General features: G+C 39.7%; 1 protein-coding gene across 2 annotated transcripts in view; it reads right to left on the bottom strand.

Annotated features, from left to right (window-relative positions):
* The window catches only part of ARHGAP42 (Rho GTPase activating protein 42), a 259498-nt gene extending 236097 nt beyond the window's left edge, over nucleotides 1-23401 (bottom strand). Inside the window, exon 1 of one of the 2 annotated variants that reach the window (XM_073239416.1) lies at nucleotides 22738-23401. In XM_073239416.1, the coding sequence (XP_073095517.1) occupies nucleotides 22738-22891 (154 nt within the window). In that variant the 5' untranslated portion in view covers nucleotides 22892-23401. The remainder of the gene's footprint in view (nucleotides 1-22737) is intronic. The other variant, XM_037025624.2, reaches the window with a different exon arrangement.
* Between the last annotated feature and the right edge of the window lie 432 nt (nucleotides 23402-23833).

Consider the following 23833-nt stretch of genomic DNA (forward strand, 5'->3'; position numbering starts at 1 on the left):
CAGGTAAATACATTTTCATCCTCTTTAAGCAAATAATTTCATCGTCTCTAGATCATTTAAAACTTCTGCTAAAAGGAAGGGATTAAAGATGGTGGCATGAGAGGTGAAACAGAGAACTCCTCCTGAAACCACATATAATATTAAAATATAATAAATTCAAAGAATCCTGGAAGAGCAACAGGAAAAAAGGCTGTGACAGACTGCAAACACCTGGAGAAAAGAACAGACCTCACAGAACAGGGTAATGTACCAAAGCTGTGACCCGGTGGGATCCAAGCCCTTCCCCCACCCCAGCTCACTGGTGGGAGGAAGGGAAACAGAGCAAGGAGGGAGTGGAGGCCTGGGACTGCTGAGCACCTAGCTCTGGAGATCTGCTCTGGGAGCACAAAGCTACATTACATGATGCTCTGGTGATTAGTGGGGTTAGAAAGCTAAGACAGGCGGAATACCTCGAGACTGAGATTCCAGCTGCTTGTGGAAAACAGGGATCCATATCCAGCTGCTCTGGGTGGGCAGTCTAAGAGACTTGCCAACAGCGAGAGGGCTGCTAAAGGGGCAAGGATTGCACAGAACTTACTCCTCAAGAGAAAGGACAGGTAGACAAAATTGTCCAGGTACACTCTGCCCAGCAGGTTGGAAACTTTCAGGATCTTCAGTTGCTCCATCCCCCTGGCTGGCTACACAGTCCCAAGACTCCTCACCATAATACACAGCCTGCTGTGCCTTCCTCCCGGCCAGCCAACATCTGGATCACAAACCAGCAAACCCTGCCCTGGCATCAGACTAGCCAGAAAGAAGCCCTAGCAGCTACAAATGTAAAGCATAGAGGTTTACACTTGTGTGTTCAGTCCACTGGTTCTGCCAGTGGAGACAGGCATAACAGCCAGGAAGCAGGTAACAGCTCTTTACTCCCCACCAGGCACCAGCACTACTCCCATGCAACCTTGACATTGCTCCAGGCTCCAGAGAGTAGAGCTTCTGGGCACTAGAGGGTGCCACATACAAATATGAAACATCAAAGGAACCAGGTTCAAACAAAAATCCCTCAAACACCAGAGAAAGAGTCAAATGAAACCGATCTCATCAATCTTCCTGAAAGAGATTTTAAAATAAAAATCATAAACATGCTCCTGGAGTTACAGAAAAATATTCAAGAACTCAAGAACTAATTTAGGGCAGAGATCCAATCGTTAAGTAACACAATGGACGGTTTTAAAAGCAGATTAGATATTGTGGAGGAGATGATAAGTGAAACAGAAATTAGAGAACAGGAATACAAAGAAGCTACGGCACAGACAGAAAAAAGGATCTCTAGGAATGAAAGAATATTGGGAGAACTATGAGACAATCCAAATGAAACAATAACCATATTATAGGGATAACAGAAGAAAAACTAGAAAAAGGGATAAAAAGTGTCTATGAGGAGGTAATTGTCGAAAACTTCCCCAATCTGGGGAAGAAGATAAGTCTCTCAGGCCATGGAGATGCACAGATCTCCCACCACAAGGGATCCAAGGAAGACAACAACAAGAAATATAATAATTAAAATGGCAAAGATCAAGGATAAGGACAGACTTTTAAAAACAGACACAGAGAGAAGAAAGATCACATACAAACGAAAACCCATCAGGCTATCATCAGACTTCTCAACAGAAATCTTACAGGCCAGAAGGGAGTGGCATAATATATTTAATGCAATGAAGCAGAAGAGCTTCTATCCAAGAATACTCTATCTGGCAAAATTATCATTTAAATTTCAAGGAGGGATTAAACAATCTCCAGATAAACAAAAACTGAGAAACTCTGTCTCTCACAAATAGTCTCTACAGTGTATTTTGGAGGGACTGCTATAGAAGGAAGTCAAGGGATAGACAAAGAGTACAGAATATGATACCTAATATATAAAGTATGGAGGAGGAAGAAAAAGAAGGAGAAAGTAAAAAAAGAACCTTTAGATTGCACTTGTAATAGCATACTGAGTGAGTTAAGTTACTCTTAGATAGTAAGGAAGTTACTCTTGAACCTTTGGTAACCACGAATCTAAAGCCTGCAGTGACAGTAAGTACATACCTTTCGATAATCACCCTAAAAGTAAATGGTCTGAATGCACCAATCAAAAGACATAGAGTCACTGAATGGATAAAAAAACAAGACCCAACTATATACTGCCTACAAGAGACTCACTTCAAACTCAAAGACATACACAGACTAAAAGTGAAGGGATGGAAAAAGATATTTCACACAACTACTAGGGAGAAAAAAGTAGGAGTTGCAGTGCTTGTATCAGACAAAATAGACTTCAAAACAAATAAAGTAACAAGAGACAAAGAAGGATATTACACATGATAAAGGGGTCAACCCAACAAGAAGATATAACCATTTAAAATATCTATGCACCCAACACAGGAGCACCTACGTATGTGAAACAAATACTAACAGAATTAAAAGGGGAAATAGAATGCAATGCATTCATTCTAGGAGAGTTCAACACTCCACTCACTCCAAAGGACAGATCAACCACACAGAAAATACGTAAGGAGACAGAAGCATTGAACAACACATTAGAGCAGATGGACCTAACAGACATCTACAGAACTCTACACCCAAAAGCAGCAGAATACACATTCTTCTCAAGTGCACATAGAACATTTTCAAAAATAGATCACATACTAGGTGACAAGTAAGTTTAAAAAGATTGAAATTATACCAACCAGCTTCTCAGACCACAAAGGTATGGAACTAGAAATAAATTAGTAATGAAAACAAAAAAGCCCACAACACATGCAGGTTTAACAACATGCTCCTAAATAATCAATGGACCAATGACCAAATAAAAACAGAGATCAAGCAATATATGGAGACAAATGACAACAATAATTCAACACCACAAAATCTGTGTGATGCAGCGAAAGCTGTGCTAAGAGGAAAGTATATTGCAATAAAGGCTTACCTCAGGAGAGAAGAAACATGAAGAGTCTAAACTCCAATTAACCAAACTAGAAAAAGAAGAACAAACGAGGCCCAAAGTCAACAGGAGGAGGGACATAATAAAGATAAGAGCAGAAATAAATAAAATCGAGAATAAAACAATAGAAAAAAATCAATGAAAGCAGGAGCTGATTCTTTGAGAAAATAAATAAAAGATAAACCCCTAGCTATACTTTTCAGAAAAAAAAGAAAGAAAAGAGTCTACACACATAAACAAAATCAAAAATGAGAAAGCAAAAATCACTACAGACACCACAGTAATACAAAGAATTATTAGAGAATAGTATGAAAACTTATATGCTAACAAACTGGATGGGCTAGAAGAAATGGGCAACTTTCTAGAAAAATACAACCTTCCAAGGCTTACCCAGAAAGAAACACAAAACCTGAACAGACCAATCACTAGCAACAAAATTGAATTGGTAATCAAGAAGCTACTAAGAACAAAATGCCTGGACCAGATGGCTTCACCACTGAATTTTATCAAACATTTAGTGAAGACCTAATACTCATTCTCCATAAAGTTTTCCAAAAAGGAGAAGACGAGGGAATACTTCCACACTTATTCTATGAGGCCAGCATCACCTTAATACCAAAACCAGGCAAAGACACCACAAAAAAGAAAATTACAGACCAATATCCCTGCGAACATAGTCACAAAAATATTCAACAAAATATTAGCAAACCGAATTAAAAAATACATCAACAAGACCATCCATCATGATCAAGTAGGATTTATTCCAGGGATGCAAGGCTGGTATGTACAATATTCGAAAATCCATCAACATCATCCACCACATCAACAAAACAAAAAAAAGGACAAAAACCACATGATCATCTCCACAGATGCCAAAAGAGCATTCAAAAACTCAACATCCATTCATGAAAAGAATTCTCAGCAAAATGGGTATAGAGGGCAAGTACCTCAACATAATAAAGGCCATACATGACAAACCCACAGCCAATATCATACTTAACAGCAAGAGGCTGAAAGCCTTTCCTTTAAGGTTGGGAACAAGACAAGGATGACCACTCTCTCCACTTCTATTAAAAATAGTACTGGAGGTCCTAGCCACGGCAATCAGACAACACAAAGAAATAAAAGGTATCCAGATTGGTAAAGAAGAAGTTAAACTGTCACTGTCTGCAGATGACATGATATTGTACATAATAAACCCTAAAGAATCCACTCCAAAACTACTAGATCTAATATCTGAATTCAGCAAAGTTGCAGGATACAAAATTAATACACAGAAATCTGTGTCATTCCTATACACTAACAATGAACTAGCAGAGAGAGAAATCAGGAAAACAACTCCATTCACAATTGCACCAAAAAGAATAAAATACCTAGGAATAAATCTAACCAAGGAAGTGAAAGACCTATACCCTGAAAACTACAAGACACTCTTAAGAGAAATTAAAGAAGATACCAATAAATGGAAACACATCCTGTGCTCATGGATAGGAAGAATTAATATTGTCAAAATGGCCATCCTGCCTAAAGCAATCTACAGATTCAATGCAATTCCTATCAAAATATCAACAGCATTCTTCAAGGAACTAGGGCAAATCGTTCTAAAATTCATATGGAACCACAAAAGGTCTCAAATAGCCAAAGCAAGCCTGAGAAGGAAGAATAAAGCTGGGGGATTATGCTCCCTAACTTCAAGCTCTACTATGAAGCCACAGTAATCAAGACAATTTGATACTGGCACAAGCACAGACCCAGAGACCAATGGAACAGACTAGAGGGCCCAGACTAGATGTAAACCCAAGCATATATGGTCAATTAATATACGATAAAGGAGCCATGGATATACAATGGGTAAATTACAGCCTCTTCAACAACTGGTGTTGGCAATCTGGACAGAGCATGAAATGCAAGAGAATGAAACTGGATTATTGTCTAACCCCATACACAAAAGTAAACTCAAAATAGATCAAAGACCTAAATATAAGTCATGAAACCATAAAACTCTTAGAAAAAAACATAGGCAAATATCTGCATGAATACAAACATAAGCAACTTTTTCCTGAATGCATCTCCTCGAGTAAGGGAAACAAAAGCAAAAGTGAACATATAAGACTATATCAAACTAAAAAGCTTCTGTACAGCAAAGGCCACCATCAGCAGAACAAAAAGGCATCCTACAGTACAGGAGAATATATTTGTAAATGACATATCTTACAAGGCGTTAACATCCAAAATATATAAATAACTCACACGCCTCAACACCCAAAAAACAAATAACCCTATTAAAAAATGGGCAGGGGATATGAACAGGTACTTCTCCAAAGAATAAGTTTAGATGACCAGCAGGTCTGGCCATTAAAAGATGCTACACATTGCTAATTATCAGGGAAATGAAAATTAAAACCACAATGAGATATCACCTCACACCAGTTAGGATGGCCAGCATTGAAAAGACTAAGAACAACAAATGCTGGTGAAGATGTGGAGAAAAGGTACCTCCTACACTGCTGATGGGAATGTAAATTAGTTCAACCATTGTGGAAAGCAATACGGAGGTTCCTCAAAAAACTAAAAACAGTAATACCATTTGACCTGGGAATTCCACTCCTAGGAATTTACCCAAAGAATTTAATTTCTCAGAATCAAAAAGACATATGCACCTCCATGTTTACTGCAGTACTATTTACAATAGCCAAGATATGGAAGCAACCTAAGTGTCCATCAGTAGATGAATGGATAAAGAAGTTGTCGTACATATACACAATGGAATAGTATTCAGCCATAAGAAATAAACAAATCCTACCATTTGCAACAACATGGATGGAGCTGGAGGATATTATGCTCACTGAAATAAGCCAGGCGGAGAAAGAGAACTACCAAATGATTTCCCTTATTTGTGTAGTATAACAACGAAGCAAAACTGAAACTGAAGGAAGAAAACAGCAACAGAGTCCAAGAAGGGACTAGCAGTTACCAAAGAAGAGGGGTGGAGGAGGGTGGGTGGGGAGGGAGGGAGAAGGGGATTGAGAGGTATGGTGTGGGGGGGATCATGGGGTAGACAGTGTAGCACAGAGAAGGCAAATAGTGACTCTGTGGCATCTTACTACACTGATGGACAGTGACTGTAATAGGGTATGGGGGGGACATGATAATATGGGTAAACGTAATAACCACATTTTTTCATGTGAAACCTTCATAAGAGTGTATATCAATAATACCTTAATAAAAAAAAGCTTCTGCTAAAAACATTCTATTTCCACAAAAAACAAAAAAACAGGAATTCAGAAATCTTTGCATCATTCTGCACACTACAGTTATTCATGACTTAAATAACAGAAAACACAGGATACTGATGCTGTATTACAAAACCATACCTGTTCAGAGTAGCCAGAGTAGCCAAACTTTTTGCCTTAGATGATTCTTTCCTTCTTGTTAAAAAAAGAGTATTAAGAATATTTTAGCATAACAGTTTTGTTCAAAAGGATGACTAATAAATACAATAAAATTCAAGCCATATTAAAAATAAAGCCCATGGATTATCAAAGTAAACAGATTGTAATCAATGTGTTCAAATTTAAGTTTGGCATAGTAAGGCAATGAATGCAGCAGACCATTTATAAATAATACTCTCAAAGGAACATTTCTGCAGAGTTCCTAAAGAAATCCCTAAAGTATAGCCAATAAATAGCTGATGTGTTATTCACCCAGTTCCTCTCATCTAAATGCTTTAAAATTTCCAAGTATTTTGTAGCAGAAATTAGAAAAACCAAATTATCACTTTATTGGATTTTTTAAATTTAGAATGCTATGTTCCCAGCACAATGCATTATCCACAGTACATGATTAATAATTATCTGGTAAATGAATGGATTTAATTATCATAATAAATTTGTGTGGCAAAGATGATTATCTGAAATTTGAAGTAGAGGAAATAAATTCAGAGAGAGCTAAGGACTTCCAAGGTTTTATATATAAGATCACATGGTCAGGATCTATTCCCTGGTTGGTCTGATGCCAAATCTTACCAGATGGTAGAACTCTAATTTCATGATGTCTGTCTGAGTCTCAAGCTTTCTCTTCTTAACCCAGACCCATCTGTCTCAATATCTGTTACCTCTAAAGTAATAAGGTCATATTTTCCTGCAAGAGATTTTCACAGAAACTAGATTCGCTTCTGCGAAGCTTATAAAACATTACAAAAGAAATCATGCTCACCATAGGTTCTGTGCTTAAACCCTTACCAGAAATACATTTTCAACATCCTTAGAACCTAAATCTGCTTTCCAGGGGGACCCTTATGGTTTTTCATACTAGTTATATTTGAACAAAAACGGTGTATAGTTTTTCCATGAAAATGGTGTGCTTTATCACAAACAAAACAGCTGAGACCTTGATATGTATATTTAATGACAGCCTCGATATCTCATTTTTAAAGGACTAAAAAGAAACTGCTCTAAGATAACTGGACTCCTCTAAGAAACAAATTACATAGCCATAAATTGGAGAGTAGGAAATCACACAGAGAAAGGATGTGAAGATTACAAATTAAGGAAATCACTAGCAAATGATTTACAGAAATGTGTTAATGGATTGAAAAGAAATGTAGTTAAAAGAGTAAAGACTACAAAGACTATCTGAGTTTCTACCTCATCAGTTGTCCGTAACTGGCTGGAGCCTGAGAGCTCGTGGCCTCCCACTCCACCCAGTGCCAGCCCCACTCTGCGCTGGAAAACGTGAGCATGCCTGGCATCAGTTACAAAGCCCAATTCACAGGACTTCCTCTCCAATGCCTCCTGCTGGGTTCTCACTAACTTCCTTTCCCCCACTACTTCGGGATGTGGATGGAAGGGATGTGGAATCTCTCTACTATCACCACCTTAGGGCATTTACACACAGCACTTTTTTGTTCCATCTTACTAAGCTTTTTCATAGGCATATTTTTTCATCACAGAATGACAAAAGCACATACACAAATACCCTGCTTTTCTCTAAAGCAGATTTATATCATAAGAGTTACGTTTAATTGACTAGATTAGTAATTACTGTTAAATTCACTTAATTAGTTAAGTCATTTCTAGTTATTTTCTATCATAAATCAATTTCAATTATTATTTATTTAGAAGGGATGGGACCACAGTTCCCAAATGCATGCAGGACCATTACAAACTCATGGGGGCGCTGTTGGTTACTAAACTTCAGAGAAAAACTAAAGTCCCTGGTAACACGTTAGAACTGGGTCACCAGCAAGGGGAATGAGTCACAATTCAACCAAACAGGACTTACCCCTGATTTAGGGGATGAGCTGTGCTCCTGAACAAACTCAGTGTTCTTATAGAAAAGATGAAAGGTCACAGATGCTGGATAGGAAACGAATATTACCTGCTGTAGAAAATGTACCATAATTAGGATCACTCTATCAAGCGGGTATCAACCCTTTAAGGTTCTTGAAACATATTTGTAATTTTAGTGCTATAACAGCACAATGAAAAAAAAGGTCTTAGTATACCCTAATTAGCAAAAGACATTAAAAAATATTTTGCCTAATAGATAAAAAAATGGATAGCATACTCTTAACTAATTTGTATTTCTCTGACTCCTGGTAAACAGTAACAGCTGTATTTATTCTTTGGCTAACCAACTGTCCTGTGTATAGTGCTCACTTATCTATTGACTTTCTAACCTTTTTCCCTTACTTATCTTTTGATACTAACCATTCGGTTGTGGATAAAGAGTCGTTACCAACTTATATCTATTGAGAAAAGGCTCTCATTGGACAATATGAACACCCACATTCAAGAGGAAAGAAAATGTAAAGGAAGTCTAAAAGACTCAGAAGAAAACGTTGGAAGTGGATGAAAAGATTGGTAAGAGAACATGGCTTCACAGAAGCCAAGAGAGAACAAGCCTCAGGAAGCAGAGTGGTGGGTAGGGTCACATACACAGCAGTCCAGCAAAAGAGTGGCCACGTGTCCTTTGGGTTTGACAAGTGGTCACTGTAGTCCTGAATTTTAGATTATTTCAGTGTTAAATTTTCACAAACTCAAAATGACCAATGTATTCAATAGCTAGCTGGCAATAAATATGAACCTGACAGAGTACTAGACATGAAGAGACATGGACCACAGTTTAGAGGAACCTGAGACACACATGTGAGGGGACTGGAACAGCAGAGGTAAGGGGAACTGGTCAGAAAGAGTCCAAAGCCGGAAGATGCCCTAAAGGACAAGTTTTTCCTCTCTGACTAATTTAATAAGTAACTCCTTTTAAAAAGCTCTGTGTTTATAATACATAAAAGATAAAGTAATTTATAATTCCAAAAAGCTAATAATTTAGGGCTTAAAAAAGACACAGGCAAGAACTAAACTGTCTAGGTCAAGAAAAAGCAAGAATCTAAACATCTGAGCTTGAAGAAGTTTAAAAATAGTTGTTTCTGATTCCCAGTGAAGTTCCACAGATGCTGCAGCTGAACTCCAGTAACAGAACGTGCTGGGGCTCCCCAAACTCTGTGTCATATTGTATATACCACAGGCTTCATGTCAGTATAACAGATGAATGCACATTTTAGGCAGGAAAAATACTTTAAAAGATGAAAGTCTTATTCAATCACATAGCTGATACATGATCCAATTTCCTTTTGGTGAACTGCAGCAAACTGCAGATGTTTCTTTACTCAAAACGTAACCCACTCTGGCTTCACTTGCATTTCATATGTAGACTGCTTTAAATGACTTAAAAACAGTATCACCTTCAATCTGAGGATTTTTAGCCATAAATATGCTAATAATAAAAAACATACAGAATAAGGAAAATATTTAATGTAATGGTTTAAACATATACAAATGGCATGCTTTATATTGTGGTTATATTTATATTGTTCAGTGTGTTCATGTAGTCCTGGAAGGGCAATGAATAAAGTTTATCATCATAGACAGGCACAGAAAATGTTTCCCAATTAAAACATGTTTAATATTGAGATTATCTCATTTTTTTCTGTTAAAAGATGATAGTGTGATTATAGTATCAACCATTTGCTGATTCCTTTGTACCAGGCATGGTACAGCTCAACAGGAGGTATTTTAATATTATTATTCCCATCGTAAAAATGAGGAAACCAGAGCTGACAAAGAAGAGTGACTTAGAGAGCGCACACACACACACACACACACACACACACACACACACACACACACACCCATACCCAGTACAGTGCCTGAAGTGCAGTAGGTGATCCCGAAGGGTTTCCTGAATAGATATGAGTGGATAAAGAATGGATATTCATGTTCTCATATGAGATCCCTATGCTGTGTTGACTGCTATAAAGGAGGTATGTACAAGGTACTCTGAAACAAAAAAAAACAACAGCCTAGAAGAAATAAAGGGCACACATGGTACCTACCAAGTCTTAAAACTAAACAGAAACAACACACACACCACATATTAGCAGCATGCCCCCATTAAATGTAAACCCAGAATAGCTGAGCCTCTGTTCTGTATTTCCAAAGCCTAAAACAATACCTGACATACACCAAATGCTAAATAAATGCGCTGAATGACTATGTGCGCAAATGTTCCACTCTCTCTCTCTCTGCCCCACATCTCTCCTGGACATCTTCTATTTTCTCCTCTCCACTCCTCTTGCCACTCTTTGCACATATATAAAAATTGCTATTGTCCTGTATTTGTACTCTAAGATATTTAAATACTTAATTATCTGTAACAAAAATTAAAAGAACAAGGAAATGTTTCCTTCTTAAATATCCACCAAGTGATTCTGTTTTCTCCAACAAATAGAAAGATCATACATGAATTTGTTATGGGAAGCTATACTGCTTTTCAACATAAAAAATATATGTAGTGTAAATGTTTATAAACCTTATCATTTTCTATTTGTAAAGGTGAGTTCCAACACAGAGTCACCATATGACACAACAATCTACACCTAGGGATCTAACCAAGAGAATGAAAACATATTTCCACACAAAAACAGGTACACAAATGTTGGTAGCACTATTTATAATAGCAAAAGAAAAAAAAAGAAACAACTAATACGTCCATTAACTCATAAATGGATAAATAAAATGTGGTGGCATATCTATACAAATGAATATTTGGCAATAAAAAGAAATAAACCAAAACATGCTATAATGCAGATGAACCTTGAAAACATGCTAAGTGGAAGAAGTTAAGTCACAGAAGGCCACAGATGGTATGATTCCCATTTATACAAAGGTCCAGAACAGGCAAATCTATAGAAACAGAAAGTACGTTGGTAACAGTTGACAGGGGCTGGGGAACAGAGAGAATGGGGCATGACAGCTAATGGGTATGGGATTTCTTTTATGGAAATGAAACTATTCTAAATTAGATAGTGGTTCCAAAATATATAAAAGACTCATACAACTCAAAAGCAAAAAACACCAAGCTATCTGATAAAAAAATGGGCAGAGGACCTGAAAAGATCTTTTCCAAGGAATACATACATAAAATGGCCATCTGGTGCATAAAAAGATATTCACCATTACTAATCATCAGGGAGATGCAAATCAAAACCACAATCAGCTACCACCTCACACCTGTTGGGATGACCAACATTAAGGAGACAAGAGGTAACAAGTGTTGGCAAGGACATGAAGAAAAGGGAACCCTTGCACACTGCTGATGGAAATCTACGGCTGGTGCAGTCACTACGGAAAACACGATGGAGGTTCCTCGAAAAATTAAAACTACAGCAACCATATGATCCAGCAATCCCACTTCTGGGTTTATATCCAAAGAAAATGAAAAAAAGGATATCAAAGAGATACCTGCACTCCCATATCTATCACAGCATTATGCACAATAGCCAAGATATGGAAATAACCTACATCATCAACAGATGAATCAACAAAAAGATATGACAGATATACACAAAGAAGTATTATTCAGCCATGAGAAAGAATGAGATCTGCTACTTGTGAGAACATGGATGAACCATGAGGGCATTATGCTTAGTGGAATAAGTCAGACTGTGAAGGGAAATATTTCATGGTATTACCTATCTACAGAATCTTAAAAAAAAAAGTCAAATTCATCAAATAAAGAACAGATTGGTGCCTGTCAGGTGCTGGGAGGTGGAAGAAATAGGGAAAGGTTGGTAAAAGGGCACAAACTTCCATTGTATAATCTCACTTTCTTAGCAATATCTCTCTTACTTGAGTTATTACATTTCATTGTCACTGCTGAAGAGTAAAACAGGCAAATAATCAAATTATCAAAATAAAACAAGATAAACACCATGTTTTTTACTAAATCATAAAATCTTAGAAATGGAAATGTCCCTAAAGGGACATTTTGTTGTGCAATCATCACCACCATGTAATTTTATTTTGCTCCACAGAAGCAATGCTTTACTCTCATTGCAAGCCACATTCATGACACCAAGCAATGACACAGGGTCTACAGCTCTCCTATCAACATCAAATAGAGTGCTCCCTCTGCATACACGGTGCATTTGTCAGGGTACGGTAAAGATTTTGCTTAGAAAATCCACCTTATATCCTCTTTTGAATAAAGTATGGTGGTGGTGGTTATTTATAACTCTGGTCTAATTTCACTGCCTACTCTCAATATTAACTAGAAATGAGATAGATGAGAACATTAATATTTAATATTCAGTACCATACATGGGACTAGATACTTTTCATGTGTTATCTTATTTAATTTTGCAAATATTCATATGAAATAAATATTACCCCCAAATTATAGACAAGGGAAGCCACAAAAAGAAGCCAAGTCACTTGCTCACAGCCATGTAGCTTTAACTCGTAAGGGTCAGAACTGGGATTGAAAAGCGTTGCTCTGATTCTAAAGCCTGGTTTCTTTCCACTACACCACATTGACTACTGTCAATATTAAGATGTTCTAATGACTAAAGATTAAATTTTATTAGCACTGCACATGTGTGAACGATAACACCACGCTTAGCTAACGAAAAACCTGTGTCTTTCAGCCATATTTAACGTTCAGATTACTTGGATAAATTGGGATTAGCTTGAATTAATTTATCTTCCAACAGATATACAAAACAATTTCATATAAATACAATTACAGTTTCAAACAAGAAACAAGTAAGTTTAAGCCGGAACCTAAGGACTTGAAGTGACAAGAGCACCTTGCACCTGACGTCTTGATTCTGCAACTGTTTCATCTTTTCTCAATCCTCACAGTGGGTGTCGCAGACCATCACATTCAGTCAGCCACGAATATCCACAGAACTCTAATTCCAGGGAGAGCAGCTGGAGGCATCAAGGCAATAATGGGAAGAAAATGCGCCCATTTTCTTGGGTGACAAACCCAGAAGCTCTCACTCACTCCCTGCTATTCTTTGTTCAGCATTTTTAAGGGTCTGGATTTCCTTTCTTATTAAGGATCCATACTGTCTTTCATTAACCCTGAGGCTGGCCTTCCCAGCCATTGCTTTATATTCCAAACTGTTCCAAGACCAGACTTGCTGTTCATTATTCCCTACTTATCCTATCCCCAGGAAAGAGTGCCCCTAAAATTCATAGGTCCTCTTCAAGAAATAACTTATTTTTTAATACTCTGTTTTGTCTTTAGGGTACCATCCAAACATCCTCTCCTGGCAATTCAGACACCACTTCAATCCATACCACCTTTCCTAGATCAACCAGCTAACAGGCTCAATTCAATTTTCTTACTGAGCCAACTGAATCTTCCGCTTCAATTCTTAATTAAACCTGTTTCCCATAATTCTCTGCTCTCAGACCCTCCAGCAATACCCTACCAATCTCATTATTTTCTTTTTTCACCAATAACCATTAAGATGATCTAACCTCAAACATAAATATATTTGCAAAACATCTGGGCAATATAAGAAACACCTAGGAAAGTGCTTTTCTAAGCCACTGTCTTCTCTACAGCAGACAATCAATGTGGAAAAAAGATCTCTCCTCTGCAGCTGGGCCTGTTGTATTTTGTGAAATTGCCCGACTATCTATTTCACCTCTGAGATGTGCAAGCTGAGATCAGCATTTTTAATGACTTTTACAGGCCACTGGCCTGAGCCAGCACTACAGCAACAGCAGACATGTCCGTAAAGTTTCAGTACCTGTACTGCCTGTTCATAATTCCTAAATGCAAACCTAATGCTTTCTTGCTTCCCAAATCACAATAAATATTAATTTGTTTAAAAGAAAAAGGCTAACTCAAAAAGCCACATCTTACAGTCATTTCCTATCAAATAATTCAATTTGGGGGACAAACAAGAGCATGCTTTAATGAAGCATTTCCAACTCATTAATTTTGTTTCCCTTGCATACAATAATAACACTGACAAGAACCTGTTAATGTCTCGAAAAAAGCTGAAATCATTAGGATTACAATGATCCTGTGTAAAGGAAATTAAAATAAATAATGTCACAGTTTTATGTCATTATATAACCTTTCCACTGGCCCATACAAAAATTCTACAAAGAATCTAAGGTGAACATTTTTCCTACTTTTGATGAAAATACAGGATCTGAGGAAAGTGGCCTGTACCCATGCTACTAGTTAGTGGAGGCAAAGGACTAGAATAAAGTTCTAACTCTGCCTGCTGCCCAGTGGATCACCCCATTTTAAAGTCAGTATGCCTAGGCCAGAGCCCATGAAGCCTGTCGGAAACAGCATTAAAAAGCAAACTTTTAGCCCCCATTCCATGGCTCTTTCGCTTCACAAATATTCAAAGTCTTCCTCCATATCATACTTTCCTTACTGAAATTATAAAATGTGAACTGGTTGATGTTCAGCAATTACTAAGCATCCATGATGTGGTCAGAGCTGATTTGAATACAGATATCCTTGGCACTTAGAAGTTTATATTCAAAAGATTAATTGGAGTGATACATCTACCAGCCAAGGAATATCTTGGACGGCTACCACCACCAGAAGCTAGAAGAGGCAGGAAACGATCCTCCCCTAGAGCCTTCACAGAGCAGGGCCCTGCCAACAGCTTGACTTTGGACATCTGGCCTCCAGAAATGTGAGAAAATGAATTTTGGTTGCTTTAAGCTATGAAAAAATATATATATAAAATATATAAACATAGATGTATATATATTGCAAACATACAGAGTATGAATGCAGGCAGACAAAATAAAATTTAAGACATTTTAGGGCACAGAACTGCAGGACTAACCAAACACTAGCAGTGAAAAACTCCAGCTTACAAACCAGAGTAAAAGGAAACAAAGTGAGGACTCAGATACTTCTCTGTACTATGACCAGGAGGGAGAGGATCTACCTGAACGAGTGAGAACACAGAGAACAAGCTGGAGAAGGAGGACCTCTGTGTGACACACTGAGTCTGAGGGGCCTGAGGCACACCCAGGTGGTGACTTGCAGTGCCTCTGGTGAAAATCAGGCCCGAGCCCTGGGGGCAGATGCTATCACACAAGAAGAGCAAACAGTAAAAGGGCTAAGAAGGGATCCCTGTGCGCCACCAACACTGAAGAGGACAGAGGAAATGACTGAAGAGGGGAGAGGAACTCAGCAGCCTCCGATATTGAGGAAAGAGGTCGGGGCTGAACTTGGGATCCAGAGGAAGGAATGTCAGCAAGGGTCACCTCAGGAAAACTGGGACTGGCAAGCAGTCAGGACAAGCCTTTCCAAGTCCCTTCCTACTACCCCCTAGGATGATCTCATTTTTTCATGAGTACACAGCTTTCCCAAATCTCCCCCAAACCATCTCTAAAAGAGTCACCCCTTTCTTATGTTGATAATTCTTAATGGGAACAACCTCCCCCAAATTTACCACAAGCAACTTTTAAATCGGAAAGCTAGGCTCTTCTTCCCTTGATTCTCCAGTGTCACACACTAACTTTTCCATCAAAGGCACAATAAGTCTGACACATGTTTCAAAACCACATTTAACTGGTTTTCATAACGCATTTCCATTTGCTTCTCCTTGCTCGGCCTTCCTCCACAACCACCCGTGCACCCCGCTCCTTTTTTGGCCATTATCTTCCATTCAGACAATTTTTTTTTAAAGGAAATTAAATAAATGAAGAAGAGGAAATTCTCACCAGGGCAAAGTAAAATCAATTTACACTTGGGAAAGGATAATACACTGCACAGAACACTCATTTCCATTAGCAGCTTATCACTCACCTCCACACACAACCACATAGCAGTTTCCTAAATTAAATCATCATTTTTCCGGTGCACAAAAGAGAGAACTGAAGCCGGGTCTTTCATCTGGATAAGCTCCAGAATATGTTTACACACAGGGGAATACTATTTGGTATGCCTTTCATTAACTAGCAGGCAGTATGGCTTTTTAGATTTGCATGAGGAAATATCATAAAAATTCCGCTACTGAGAAATGTGTCTGACTTCCAAATGAAAGGGGTCATTCTATGCCTATCCACTTTTTCCCAGGGTAAAGCCAAGGTTCAGGGAGAGTCCTAAATGCAGGGGCAATTTTTCCAAATTTTTCTGTTTTGTTTTTTTTAATACTACCTGACATTGAGAACCAACCCAGGAAGTTTCCCTATCCTTCACAAAAGACAAAACCCTCCGCACTACACTCAGTTATCTCCCAAATCAGATAAACCAACAACAACAAAAAAAGTCACGTTTTGGCATTTCAATTAGGAATGGAGACTTTGATCACAGAATCTAAAAATCATAACTACAAGATCTCAATAATTAATATAAAGTAATCTACAAAGAGATTAGTTTTATCCTAGTCTTTTCCCATCATGTTTCAGGTAAAAGTCAGGATTAGATAAATTACTCTCAAGGGAAATACTCAAAATCCTAGGAATTAAGGTTTATTTTTTTCCTTCTTTTATTCTGCACACCTCTGCAAAAAAGGGAAAGGAGGGAAAACTGGCAGATTACCAGCTACCGTAAGGTATGTTACTACCACATAATTCACTTTTGCTGAAGGAAGCTCATCTTTCCCACAGTGACAGACGTGTGTGTTTTGTCATAACACTTTCTCTAGCATTATAACTGGATTCTTGATTTGGAAAACAACTAGAGTACTGCAGATATGAACATCGGCATATTCTAATTCATCAAGCATTTCACTTAGATGTGATCCTACAGGAAAGGACTCACATTACCAGAAATGCCCAGGCCAAAGTTTAAACCCACCTAGCCAAAAACAAAACTGTTCAAATAATTAAACTTCTATTAACTGTCCTGTAATCATCTGTTCCTTTTCCTTTGTGTCAAGGACCATTAAGATTAACAAATATTGTGGAAGTCACTATGCTGACACAAAAGCCAGCCATACAATCGAATATGGCAGCTGCAGAAGATGCAACACAGATTTTATGCACTGGAGAGCCAGGTGCTCAGGAACAGGTTTTAATTTTCAGGATGAAAGTCAGCAAGAAACAGGTAGCAAGACCTTCGCTGATGAGGCCAGATCCATTGGGGGATACACTGTAAGGATCACTCAAGGCTGGGCAGAGGCTCAGCGGGCTGGAGGGAGAAGGAAAACTGGCTCAGCGGCCCACTGGACCCGTTGGGCAGCAGGTGAGGCTGTGAGGAGGCTGGGGGGCTCCTGTCTGGAAGGCCGCAATGATGGAAGTTAACCTCTGGATGGTAGGGATGGCTTGGACCAGAGTAAGTGGCCATCACAGCTCTGGCAAGAAACAATATTCATGAAAGAGATTCAAGACTGACTAACTCTGCATTCCTTCCCCCTTCCTTACCCACCCACCACAAACACACCATTGTTGCGTATTTACCAAATGCAGCTTAACAGTCTGATTCCTTTCATCTAATATTTCTCTTTACAAACCTAAAGGTCTGCTGTTCTCTATTCATTATTTGAATAAAATTGCACTTGATGCCAAAGCATTACTGAATGTGGGCTTTACTATTATTTTTTTCTTTATAATCTCAGGAATGCTGAAGTTTCATCATTACCACAATTAACATTATACTCTATGAAATGTTAATAATTGAAAGGTGTTTGTTAAAGCGGCTTTCAGCGACTTGAAACCTCGGTGGTCCCCTGAGTTTTCTGCCTTCTCCGAGTACCCTGGTCGTAACTGTCACAGACGGCAGGCAAAGAGGTGATCAGCGCTAAGCCATCCTCCTCCACTAAAAAAGGACCATTTTCTATTCTCCCAAAAAAGTTTTCCTGGCTTTTAAACAGGACAACCTCTCAATCACTACCTGCTGAAAAAGGAAATTCAATGGAAATACAGGCAGTGTATAAGGGCACCTATTACATTCACGTTAAATATTCAGAAGAGAGATAAATGGAAGTAACTAGCCAGAGTTTTCTTGGCTAATTCCTTGATGAGCGCCAAAACTCCCATTTAAATTAACACAAATATAACTGCTTTTACTTGTAACATGTCTCTGAAGCAGAACCTTAAAGCGCCACGTTCTTAATCTACCGGTTCCTAAAGTTAACTACAGTTCATTTAAAAGATACTCCTGCTCATTTAACTCAAATTCTAATGACTGTAAGAACCAAATGAATGGCTCTACACCTTTGATTAGGCCGCCCAGCTAAACAAGCACGGCACCTTAGGTGAATAAGCAGCAGTGAGGCAGTTCTCGCCCGGAGAATGAGAATCTTCAACTAAATAAAACATGCAAATTTAAATACCAAAAATAGCCTAAAATAGCAGTACTCATAAAAACTGAAGGATGACAGTAACTATAAAAAGTCTCAAATTTCTTGTCTTTATTTCCTCCCTTTTATTTAACCCCTCCCCTGTACCACCAAAAATTCTGGAAGTAAAGTGGGCCCCGAACATTCACACAAAAGAGAGACGGGTTTACAGTGGAACACCTAGTGAAACCAGGCTACAGTGAGTGTATGGAGCACAGTGGGGTTACTTAAACCCGAGAACACAAGTGCACCACAGCAGTGTTCCACAAACTGAGGTCTGTGGACACTGAGGAGAGACATTTAAGAAAGTCTTGAAGAAAAGTGTGTGTTTCCTTCTTCCTAATGTCTTAACTGCATTTTTTGCACCAACTTACAAGCAAAAAACTTGTACCACTCACATAGGTGCCCTTATTTGTGTCATAGATCACTAGTGCCAGGAAACTACTGCTTTAACCACAGAGGCAATAAGACCAATAAGTAAATGAAGTTCGTGATAGAGAGGAGACCATCAATAGGGCAAGGAGATTTTGAAGAACTGCAGCTGCAACTGGGAAAAACAGTGAGAAAATGAACCATAGAACACACAAGGGTATTATCAGCCATCTTTATATAAGAGGAAATTCCTTTCCAGCAAAATAACATCATCCATTGGGTTAATTAAACGTAGTTGGCAAGTTTTTTATTGGTTTCACTGATTTATTTATTTTTAACTTGTAAAGTCATTTGCTTTTAAGATTGTAGAATAAGCATAAGAATTATATTTTCATGCTTGTATATATTTACTTAACTACCAATAAATAATTAAACCTTTAGAGTCCACTTTTTCTTTCCTTTAAAGGAAGCCCAGACACCCAAGTTTGAGAAACACTATCCTAAAGTCAGAGTAAATAGGTGGCCAATTCTACCTTAAGGCAATAAGCGGAAGGAGCCGGTGATAAGAAAGGGAGAATGGCCGAAAGCTACAGGCTGCAGGGTAAAGCGAGTAAAAGATGTTGATAGGCTCTCCCCACCTGATCAACTCAGTGCAATGTGGACACTTCCATTTCTGTCTATCCTTTTTTTTGGGTGGGGAGGGGATGTTTGTTGATTCTTACAAGTGTAAAGCTCTACTTAAAGACGGTTCTTTGAATTCAAAAGTAAAAAGATAAAGGATTATTATATATGAAAGCCATTTTGAAATGTTTCTTTAAATGATCCATTAAAGCAGAAAATTAATTAGTAAAACTAACCTCTGATTTATCTACTCAAATTTTAAGACAGGTATCTGTTAAAGGAGCAAAGTCCACAGAATAACAATTGATGAAAAAGATGGGATTTTCAGTCATACAGCATGAACTGAAAGTCAATTCACCAGTATCAAATCATCTCAAATAGCACTCACCAAATATCTATATGACATGGAACCAAATGAACAAACTGACTTTGATGTTTTTATAGCCGTTCCCTCATTTTACGGGAAAAGTAGGATCCAGAGGGGCTAAGTAAGTTACTTGCCACTTACCACACTGCATTTGACAACATTAGAATTTAAATTCAGGTCTCTGTCAGTATGCTTATAATTGTCAGCCATTTTCTCAGAGTGGATGTGCCTTTGCAATGCAATAATTCATTTTAACAATGTTAAGAATCTTACATATATTATTTAAAATTGAAATAATCTAGTCAAGGTCTTCATTGATAAAGACATTTCCAGCTACTCTATTAAAGAAACCTACATTCTGAACCAAAGATCAAGGAGCATATGTGACTCCTACTAGAATAGTCATGTATGTCTTACATGCCAAAACTTCCACTAGAATAGTTACTAACTAGGATGGAAAAAATATAAGATGCTTAGAAGGGCACCAATGATTGCCACTCAGGAAGGTTATATATTAAGAAACCAGTAATTATTAATAGAAATAACAGCAAAGCGCTAAAAATAAAACTGAAATGGATAATGGATACACTTAAGGAAACAGGAGGTATAGAGAATGGAAATGTATAGTTTAAAATTGGGGAAGGTGAATGCTTCCTTGGGCAAAAAGTTAAAATAGTACGAAGGAGCAGGACTGGGGAATCTGGACTAAAAGTAAGCAGGTTCCAAGTCCTTCAGACACACTCCTACCTCCTGTGGGAGCAGCTTCAGAGGGCAGGCATTTAGCAGCTGCAGCCTAAACTCAGAACATACTCCCCAAGGGACAGAGGTGGCTTGGTGGGAAATAGAAAGCAACAGCATGTCATGTGACTTCAAAGGTTCCTCTGCTCCAAATCTCTCCCATTTGGCAGATGATGCTGGGAAATCTTTTAAAAAAGAATAAAACATTTTCCTTCCACAGTGAAAGAATAGTCAAATGTTAGTGGCAACTAATGTACTCTCATCACGAAAAACCAAAAAATCCTAGAAAGATAGCAGGCTGTATATTTAAGTGCAGGAGGCCAAATTAATGAGGCAAGAGTCTATACATTCAAAAAATTTTACCCTCAAGATTTTGGAGTGGAAGAACAAACCTATAAGGATGGGAATTTTCACAAGGCCAGATTTAAAAATCATAATAAATTCCATAATATTGCTAGTAAAATAATGTACATTTCTGGGCTTTTATCACAACTATGTTAAGTGCTTTCGACTTTTCAAACACTAAAATTAACTCCAGCAGAATGAGCAGAAAACGTCATTTGTAAACCACCTGGCAGTTCCAGCAAGATGCGGCTTGGCATTTAGCACTCTGGGATAAGGAACTCATTTTAAAGAGGCATCAAGCTCTCTAAGATGCAGAGGCTAGTCCTGAGACCTCAGCCAGGATTTGCTAACCAGGAGATTTCACATTTATGCACACATAGGCTGGAAAGAACTTCAGATGAACTATATTTTTTTCAAAAATCAAGGAATACTGGTATCAGCAGTAGCCTCAGATTCAGAAATTAAGTAAATGTGGGCATAAAACATTTCCTTACCCTGGTTAAGTAACACAAGTGACAAGTAGATGTTTTAGCATTTGGATGGCTGAAATATAAAAGGATTTGGGAGCACACAAATTCCAACACATTTTGCTAAGCTCCATCCTCACCATTAATACATACTTCAAAATACAAATCAGATGCTAATATTTCAATTTCAGACACAGGCACATCCCCATCACGTTCTTACTGACCTTGCACTTGACATATACAATGATGCTTCCCCTACATTTATTCTGGGATCACCCTGCTACATGTGTCCTGCTACATCACCTGAACGTTTCTCCACCCTGTGAAAGGACCTCACTCACCCAGCCATCAGAAGCCAGAAATTCCAGAGTTTCCTATCAGGAGCTAAAACACTCAGAAGTCTCTATTAAGATGCAAATACATTCTGGGAGAAGTAACAAATTAAGCCTTATCATTTAGGTCACTCAGTTCTCTGTAAGACAAACTCTGTAGGTTCTAGTACTAAGACTAGGTCTAAATAACTGAAAGTGAAGATAGAGATTACACAAGGAGTAAAGATAATCGACCAAGAGGTGTGTGGGAAAGGAGGTGGGAAAAGCCCCTAAAGGCAGTCTTTACTTTCTGTAGATCAAATTCTGATTGGCCTTTAGCCACTGAACTTTCATCCCAACGCCAACAGATTTACAATGCAAACCAAAAGTTAAGAGTACAAAAGAACGTGAAGAGAAATAAAAATCCACTGGTGCTGTGCTGTCTTTGGTCATTTTACCAAATGCCAAACTAAAAATGTTATTTTTTTAAAGCCAACTGAATGATTGTGCCCAATCAAGAGCCCCTGATGTACCTAGAAAATCATTTTCTTTGAATATCGCTAAATAAACTAGCTTTATTTTATCCTTAAGGACTTCTTGTTTAAGTGTTCAAACTAGCCACAGTGAAATTGCAAGGACAGACCAACATTTTTCTAGGAGCGTTATACAAAATGATGACTGATCGACTTTCCTCAGGATGTATATTCCAGCGTCCGATAGAGAACTTTCCCTTCTCCGTAGACGTGGAAGTAAAGACACCTAAGAATAAACTTTGTTGGCCACCAGCAGGGGTGCTCTTCAGCTTTTGTCCCCAAACCCATTCAAACAAAAGAAGCTCCGTCCGCCCCGTCCCACCTCTGAGACCCGCAGCGCGGCGGGTCCCTCCGGATGCCCGCGCCCTCCTCCCCGGCCCCGCTGCTCGCACTTACTCCTCAGCGCCCCGATGAGCAGAGAGCCGTCCTTAATGAGCTCTTTGATGAACTTGTTGGTTCGCTCCAGCTCAATCTCATGACACTGCAGGCGTTCCCTGAAATCCGGGCTGTCCAAGTAGGAGTCGCTGAACTCCAGCGTAGGCAGCCCCATGGCACAGGCGCTGCCAGCCGCAGGCGGCACGTCCCGGCCGGCAGTCAGCGCGCGGACAGCCGGCGCCCGCGGCCGGCGCTGGGAACGCGCGATCGCGGGGACGGCGCGGGGACGAGGGGGCGGTGCGGAGGGAACGGGCCCCCGCGCCAGGGCGCGCGGACGCCTCCGGGCTCAGTCCTCGTCCCCAGCGGCGAGGGCGCAGACACGGGCGCTGGGCCGAGGCGCGGGTCCGCTCCGGCCGTTGTGCTCAGCGCGCATCGTGCTGCGCGCACGGGCGGCGGGGGCTCCGGGCCGAGCCGGAGCAGGAAAGTTCTCCCGCGGCGCGCACGGACTTCCGGCAGCTCCGTTCCCCGGCTCTCTTGACAGTCGTGTGCGCCGTGAGCCAGAGGCGCACAGCAGCCACTCCGGGCCGGCCGGGGAAACCCTCCCCCTCGGTGGACGCAGGCTCAGAGCGCTCGCCGCTCGGGCGCGGGCTCGGAGACCCTCCCCCCGCCTCCGCGCTCCCCGCGCGCCACCGCCCCTCTCCCGCGTGCCCTCCCGGCCCCGCCCCGCCTCTCCCCTCCCGGCGCGGGGCTGCCCGGGCTGCGCTCCTGCCCGGCCCGCGCCTCTGGCTCCTTCCAGCCCCGGACGGCACCCTGGGGTCCCCAGTCTGCAAAAGGACCCAAGCTCTCCAGGTCCGCCTCCCCACCCACTACTTAGAATTGTCTGGGAGAGAAACCCAAGTTAACTTTCCCTCAAGTTTGATACCACGGTGTGGAAGGCTGTTCAGGAGATGCTGCTTTCTCGCGTTAGTTTAGACATTCCTTCGCACGTCTCCACTGAACGCATGTAAATTCCAGGTTGAAAAGTTTCCCCTGTCTTTCCCCCGGCTCACTGAGTTGATCCAGGAAAGGCAGGGTTTTTATATTTTAAAAAACGAAAACATTCATAGATAGGCCTTGC

Source organism: Manis javanica, chromosome 6 (assembly GCF_040802235.1).
Source record: "Manis javanica isolate MJ-LG chromosome 6, MJ_LKY, whole genome shotgun sequence".
Classification (NCBI taxonomy): domain Eukaryota; kingdom Metazoa; phylum Chordata; class Mammalia; order Pholidota; family Manidae; genus Manis; species Manis javanica.